This window comes from Rhinichthys klamathensis, unplaced genomic scaffold, assembly GCF_029890125.1.
Source record: "Rhinichthys klamathensis goyatoka isolate OS25496 unplaced genomic scaffold, OSU_Roscu_1.1 h1tg000068l_1, whole genome shotgun sequence".
NCBI lineage: Eukaryota > Metazoa > Chordata > Actinopteri > Cypriniformes > Leuciscidae > Rhinichthys > Rhinichthys klamathensis.
In genome coordinates this window covers 5,934,716-5,942,633 of record NW_026606611.1, presented here as the reverse complement: position 1 = coordinate 5,942,633, position 7,918 = coordinate 5,934,716, and the positions used below count along the sequence as shown (strand labels likewise).

The window sequence follows — 7,918 nt, the reverse complement described above, 5'->3', positions numbered from 1 at the left end:
GACAATATTTGGCCGAGATATTTGAAATCGGGTATCTGAGGGTGCAAAAAAATCGAAATATTGAGAAAATCATTTTTAAAGGTTTCCATTTCTGTTGGCGATTGTGCTGCATCCACTTACGCAAATAAAATTTTGATTTATTTAAGGCAGGAAATTTACTAAATATCTTCATGGATCATGATCTTTACTTAATATCCTAATGATTTTTGGCATAAAAGAAAAATCTATAATTTTGACCCATACAGTGTTTTGTGGTCCAGGGTCACATATAAGAAATATTCACTGCACTGTGGGCAAAGGAAGCGGTGTTTGACTTAAAGTAAATAACCCTTTTCTGATACGTGGTTGATTTCATAGATGAACACCAGAAGAACATGCTTGCCAAAACATATGCTGTTTTCAGCACCTCAAGAGTTTTACAAACAATAAATACTCGCAAGACAACACACCTTAGAAATGAACACTATCCCAGGGCAGTTTTCTTCATAGTGTGCTGCCAGTCATCATTAACCATTCAAAGCAGGTTCGGGGGAAGTAAAGTATAGATCTCTGACAGGGAGCTTTGTGGGTCAGCGAGGACAAATAGTTTGTAGATGGTAGATTTATGCCTCAGGGTTTCAGAATAAAATAGGGAAACGTCACACAGAAAGCTCAAATCAGTTATTCTACAACACTGCTTAGGTTTTGCTCAAAAGATAGACTGTCAAGTAGCATCTATGGCTGGACATGATTAAATGATTTCTCCAGGCAGGCCATTACGCTGAATATATGGTCAAATACATACTCTTGAGATATAATCAGCAGCCAGATATTTCCAAATGTTCAACATCGACTATGGCAATGCTGAATATCAGTGCACTCAAACTTGCGGTAGTCTGTCCAACTTTATAATATGTGTCTTTAACAAAAAATATTTAATTATTTGGTTTAACTGTATGTATTATCGTTACTTATTAAACTCGTTTGCAGCTCGTAGGCCATGCAACTTTCTCACGAGTCGAGACACGCTTCGCATTTGTTTTGTAAAAATTAATAAAATTCATCTCTCTCTTGGCAGAAGCTAGCCAAATTACCCAGATGCCAGTGTGGATCGGTTGTATCATGGTCCTCAAATACCATGAAGAAAAACTAGACAAGACAAATGAAAACATGACTCAGGCTATATTAAATAGAGGTTCACTTGCTGCAAGTGTAAACATGGTTTGTGCCAAACACAATACGTTTTTATGTGGTGAATTACTGGCTGCCGAGAGCATGAAACCTTGAAATTGCACAATAAACAATTTCTGTGTTGGGTTTCCACTTGATGTTCAATGTAAAAGCTGGGTCTTGAATCTAAATCAGTTGATAATGTGACTGTGACACCTTAAATAATACTCACTATTGCATGGAAGGATTTAACAGTATGAGCCCCCATTTTTACTTTTAAACTTAGTGGAATGCCTTTTCCCATAGGCCTCCAAAGTTACTGCCTATTGTAATCGGCAGCATGCCACAGACAATACCCAGAGCTTGACTTGTATTGAACAAGAAACATTTCTGTAATGATTCTTGACACAAGTCACATATTACTTGACCTTCCTCACATCCAGACTGACAGACACTGGGAGTTCTTTGTGTGTTGTCGAGCAGCTGAAGAAAAGTAAAAACATTTGAGGCCCAGAACTACATAATAGAACATGCTCAACACTTGTCTTAATCCACACTGTATTTTTTTCCTCATAAATAAATGACATCCTAGTACCATAGCAATTTCCTTTTGATCTGTCAAAGAGCAAAACACTATTATTCCAATCTCCATCAATTTCAATTAAAATGAATGAATAAACAAAGCTATAATTCACACAAATCCTACATGTATGGTAATCATAGCCATGCTGATATTCAGTGATGACATCTGCCTTTTATTACTCCGTGTAAAAAAAGCCTCACAAAAAGCCTCATTGCCATACTGGTATACTGTACGTCACAGACAGGCACCAATGAGAATGGAGGAATGACCAGCAACCAAGCATTTATAAATACCCCTCCTGAAAGTGTTGCTCTTTCTAAAATGTCTAAAACTAATGCGACTAAAGCCACATTTGACATCCAGAAACAACTGTCAACAGTTACTCTGTAAAAAGATGGCTTGAGACAGGAAGTATTTCAACAATTTCAAAATACAAAACCTTTCCAAGTTCCCTTGGAGCATGCATACTTTCGGTTAGAAACCACTGTCCTACAACAACAGATGCAGAGAGAAAAGTCACACCCGAAGAAGAGGCAGTACACTAATAAACATCAAGGCAGGCTATCCGTTCTTTAATTCAACCACAGAGCACATACCAGCCAGCAGATTTAACTTAACTAGTGGACCATGAAACTCTCATGTTGATAATCAACATAAATGAACTAGTAATATGATGTCTGTCCATTTTTTTTTTTATATATCATTTTTACATAATTTCACCAAGTTTAAAGTTTTAAAATATGTTCATTTTCAACAAGGTGAGCATGGTCAAAATACTTACAGTATATGTACAATAAGGCAAAAATGAAACAAATCCAAAACAAATAATGCAATTACAACAGCTGGAAATGAGTGCAACTAAGTGTACAGTAAATTATCCAAAAAAAAAACCACAACAACAACAAAAACTTTGGCACTGCCGTTAACATATATACAGCAGATTGATATGAAGCAAACAAACTGGAAAACAATTCAAGTACCTCAGTAATAAGCATTTAACACAACCGTACTGGTGTTAAGTTTTAAAATTAAAGTTACTCAACATACTTGCAGTTAAACCACTCCTGTTGGTTTGCCTGAACTTTAAGTCATTTGGGTGCTAAACATCATGAGATCTAGAGCTTGTTTTAAAACTACTGCATAACTTGATTGAGATCAGGTCATATGTAAAACAGTTAGAAAAAATCGAATGTTATATCAACAGATTTCTCTGCTAGATTAAACAGATGGAATCTGTTGAATATCTTTTTTTTAATAAGACGGTTGATAAGGCTGAATGAGTAAACAATACTTTGTGAACATCAAATAAATCAAAAATTAATGTGACAAAAAATACTGAGAATGGGTTCATTTAAACACTGTAAACAACATAGATGAACAATACAGAGATTATTCTGATTATTCTGACTTTCAGCTTTACATTTGGCTATGTTTTACCCAAAATTTTAAAACAGTGACTTTAAAACCAATGTAACTTGGGAAACTCGATACTATAAGACTTCAGTGCTGCAAAAACTGAAAGACAAAAGCACATCAAAAATCCATGAGCCATCTACGGACATTCAGTACGAAGAATCCCAAGAGGAATTCAGCAGAAATCAAAGGAGCCTGTAGTGAGTAAATGATTCAGTGGGTCTGTACGGCCTCCATTTAATCTGTCACTCGGTCAACATTCACAGGAGCTGAAGGTGCGTGCTGTTGTGTCTGCTGCCGTTCCGTGCCACAATCTCCTGGATGGAGATGTACGTCCCCGCCACAAAGCCCACAAGGCCAATGAGGCTGATGCCGATGTCCTTCACCATGACCCAGAGCTTCATGTCTTCATTATGGAAGGTGATGATCTGAAGCAGGGGAGGAATGATGAGGGCCAGAGCGCTGCTACTCACGGAGCCCACCAGAGAGATGACTAGGTCAAGCTCCGGGATCAATATGGCGAGAACACCTGTGGTGAAACAGCAAAAGGAACATCGTGTTAAACCGCGCCACCACTTCCAGCTGAGAGAGAGAGAGAGAGAGAGAGAGAGAGAGAGAAATGTAAAGAGCCAGAAGCTGAACTAAAAGGGAACCTAATGGCTCGTTTCCACTGAGGCGTACGGTACGGTACGGTACAGTACAGTACGGGTCGGATCGGTACAGCATGATCCGGCTAGCGTTTCCACTGCCAACAGTACCCTTACTTGATAGGCGTGGTGTTTGCCGGAAAGAAGCGATCAACGTCATTTTCGCGCGAAGAAAGCGACATAGTAAACAACAATGGATGACAGACAGCAGATCTTGTTCTTGCTTCTCGGCATGTTTGTCACAAGAAACAAGCGCTGGCATTAGGTGTTTCTCTATACGAAGTAGCCACGCAAAGTCCGACTCAGGAGAATGATCCCGAGGACGCGAGTCCAGTTATTCTGCTGATGGAACAGCGCGTTCTTGAATGTGCCACTCAGCTCGCTCTGCTACTCCGGTTATGTACATTTTAGGCAACAATAAAACTAAATATGTTCTAAAACACCACTCTGCTTCTTTTCGATTTAATTTAAATACATTTTAAACATTATAAGTAGGGCTGCAACTAACGATTATTTTGATAATCGATTAATCGGACGATTATTTTTCCGATTAATCGATTAATCTGATAAAAATCTCAATTCGATTTTTTGTTTATTATAACTAAATAAAACCCGGTTATACTTTATTTTAAGGTGTCCTTGTTACAGTGTAATTATATATTTAAGTACAGAGTAATATTAAGTAACTACATGTACTTACTATAGGAATAGGGTAGGATTAGGTTGAGGGTTAGTTGCATGTAATTATGCATAATTTACTGTTATTACTACAGTAAGTACATGTAACATATGTAACAAGGACACCGTAAAATAAAGTGTTACCTAAAACCCTAAATTAGGATATTTATGTGTAAAAGTGTACTTTAAAAAGTGCAAAAGCCACACATTGAGTTTTACAAATATCAATATTTGCATTGTTTTTAATGATAATTGCTGATGGCAAGTTGACAACCATGATTAATGTAAAAAAAAAAAAAACATTTATATCCAACATATTGTTTTAACACAATTTTTGTTAAAACAAATTTACAGAAATGTTGTTCAGATGTGAAGATATAAACTAAAAACATCTCAAATATACAATTCATTTAATTTAATTCAAAGACTGAAAACAAGCGTGTTAACATAGAGCCGCAGTAGATCGCGTTTGAAAAACAATTAAAACTTAATAGTAGACAAATGCTATATAAAGAGAACGTAATGGAGGTACGCAGCAAGCTAACAGGCTTGATTACAAAGACAGGAAAAATGATGCATTAGTGCACAAACATTCGCTGAAAACCACTGAGTACAGTGACTAAAAAACAATAATTTACTTCTGCTGTTATTAACTGCCTTTATATTTAGTGCTTCGCTTTGTAAAGACCGTTTTAATTTAATATTTCTGCGGTAGCACTATTTCAATCCATCACTTATGTTGCGAGTGAACTGATTGCGCAACCTGATGCTCGAGACGCAAAATACAGACATCCCAAGTCTCCCGGAAGTTCTGGAAGTCACCCGCATATTGATAGCGGCTCCCTGATGCTCGCAAATTAGTTCAAACTACCGGGATTTGAGCGCGCAAGCAAGAGCGCGCATGCGAGACAGAAGAGACTGTGCTCCAAACCGTGTAGCGCGGGCGCGCGGCAGAGCAACGGAGGGAGAGAGACTGCGGCCCCATCCACACTACTGCGTTTTAGTTTAGAAACGGATAATTAAAACGAATACAATCTCCGTCCACACCAGCGTTTTAGCTGCGTATTAGAATTGATCTCCGTCCACATTAAAACGACTGAAAACGCGGATCACGTGACCATTCACCAACACTGGGCATGCGCGTGCCGGTGTAAACACAACTTCATTGATAAAATTATCCCACCATGCTCTGGGTTAACCCCAAACCGACGCTCCATGTACGGTCAACGCCGCCGCTGCACACGGGAATTGTCACAGATCGCTCGAATAATAGCTTGACTCCGGCGCATGTAAGCAGTTATAGCGTTGTAAAATGCAGAATTTACTTGTACAACAGCTGCTAGCAAAGATATACGCCATGACTGATGACACCCAATCACAGAGCCGAGCGTGAGCCTTTACTACGTCATCGTTTCTAAGTCCTCCGTTTTGACCCGTCTACACTAAAACGCTAGCCTGACTTCGTCATACTCATATTCTAGTCAGAATGTGAGTCTGATACTGCTCCATAGGGCTTTGATTATGAGGCGTGTCTTAACCGAACCAGGAAAAAAACAAAAACTCTGCACTCAATTGGATAGACCTACAACCAATGAGAGCAACGCAGTAAGTCAACTACTTTGCATAGCACAGTTGTCAACTACAGAACTCAAATGCACGCACGCTGGAAGAAGTAAAATAACGAGTGTTGCTTCTTTTACTTGGTCCTCTATGAGTACGACCAAAGGAGAAACCACAACGACCACAGGGTTTTCATTGCGTCCCATCTTCTCAGTTACCATCGGAGCCAGCTGATAAATTAAACTTTTGCTGAATCCCATAGGAAGGACGGCAAACACATCTTTCCGATCGACAAATGCCTTGATTGCAGTTCTCTGTTCGTCTTTTAAAATGAATGCGCTGTCGATTTCTTTTACAACAGACGATAGCGGAATCTGTACATCTCAGTTCTCCAGCTGCAGTCATCTGTGAGGGAAACCAGTTAAGCGCTCTTTGATAACGTGAGGATTACGTAACTGCAGATCATCTGTCCATCATCGTATAAAGCCCGCCCTGGCAATTTGATTGGCCCGAACATTTTTTGACTGATCATAATTACTCCTCAATGGAGCGAGTCCAGACCGAACTTCCCGACCAAAAAATGTTGTGGGCGGGGTTCGGGCTGGCATCCAGGCTACTAAAATGCCCTTCGGAGATTCAAAACGAAAAACGGATCGGCAGCGTTTCTAAACTTCTCCGTTTTGGGTCTCCGTTTTTTCCGTTTTAGTGTGGACGGGAGGTGCAAACGTAGCAAAAGGTCTCCGTTTTTAAACGAAAACGCAGTAGTGTGGACGGGGCCTGCGTGTGTGCCTCATGAAGCGCGTGTAAGACAGAGAGCATCCTGATTGGCCTGTTTCAACCAATCACCAGTAAACGTTCCCCGTGACGTAAGCAGACCAACTAATCGATAATGACATTCGTTGACAACGATTTTCATAATCGATTATTATCGATTTTATCGATAAGTTGTTGCAGCCCTAATTATAAGCACACAAATGTGGTTCAGGCAACGCATAGCCTATTGATTATATTCACTGCATGTATGTAACGTTATATTTATAACAAAACTAAATATAAAACACAACCCTGCCTCTTTTCGTTTAAATTTAAAAATATTAAACATATTCCAGGCAATGTATTGCATATTGCATTGGTACAAATGTTGCAATAAACAACATTACAGATGATCTTGTAATAAAATAAAAAAATGACAAAACTATTTTTGTTGAATTTCAGTTTTATCAATAATAGCCATTATAAAAGTAAAAGGTACAAAAAGATATACAGTAAAGCTTTAATAACATAAAGCAAACAATTCAGTCAAATATACAAATTCAGCGCTCAAATATATGAAATTTCACTTAGCCTTCTGCCAAAACTATTGGCCAGGGAACGAATTATAGATTCACGAGACCAAAGATCGCCTGTTAGGTCTGTACAAGACGAATTATATCTCATGTTTAACCACTACAGAGACGTCAGAGTCAGCGGCAAACATCAGAATGACTAGCCGGGGAAAGGCTGCTCCAGGCGGGGTGCACGAGCGCTGAGCGTCCGGTGATTGCTTGGAATGGATCTTCAAATTATCATAAATCTATAAATAAACCACAGATTTGAGTTTTAAAAAACTACTTTCTCGCCTGAAAAACTCTTATAACTAAATTTCGTGTCACAATAACAGTATTATATTTCAACTGTATGCTTCTAATCCCCCTGTAGCACGCGCAAGTGACGATACTCTGTCAACCAATCACCGTTCTGCAGTGAGTCTAGCTCCACCTTTTAGTACCGTACCACTGTGGTACGTAGGTACCCCAACGGAAGGGTACCCAAAAAGTGGTACGGTACGGCTTTTTGGTACCTTTCACAACTTTTGACAGTGGAAACGCAAAAAATTGCGTACCGAACC

At 39.1% G+C, this 7,918-nt stretch overlaps 1 protein-coding gene across 1 annotated transcript in view; it reads right to left on the bottom strand.

Annotated features, from left to right (window-relative positions):
• Positions 1-3,145: 3,145 nt before the first annotated feature.
• slc36a1 (solute carrier family 36 member 1) overlaps positions 3,146-7,918 on the bottom strand; it is a 51,533-nt gene continuing 46,760 nt past the window's right edge. The window contains exon 12 of the mRNA XM_056250376.1: positions 3,146-3,674. Within this exon, the coding sequence (XP_056106351.1) occupies positions 3,406-3,674 (269 nt within the window). The 3' untranslated portion in view covers positions 3,146-3,405. The remainder of the gene's footprint in view (positions 3,675-7,918) is intronic.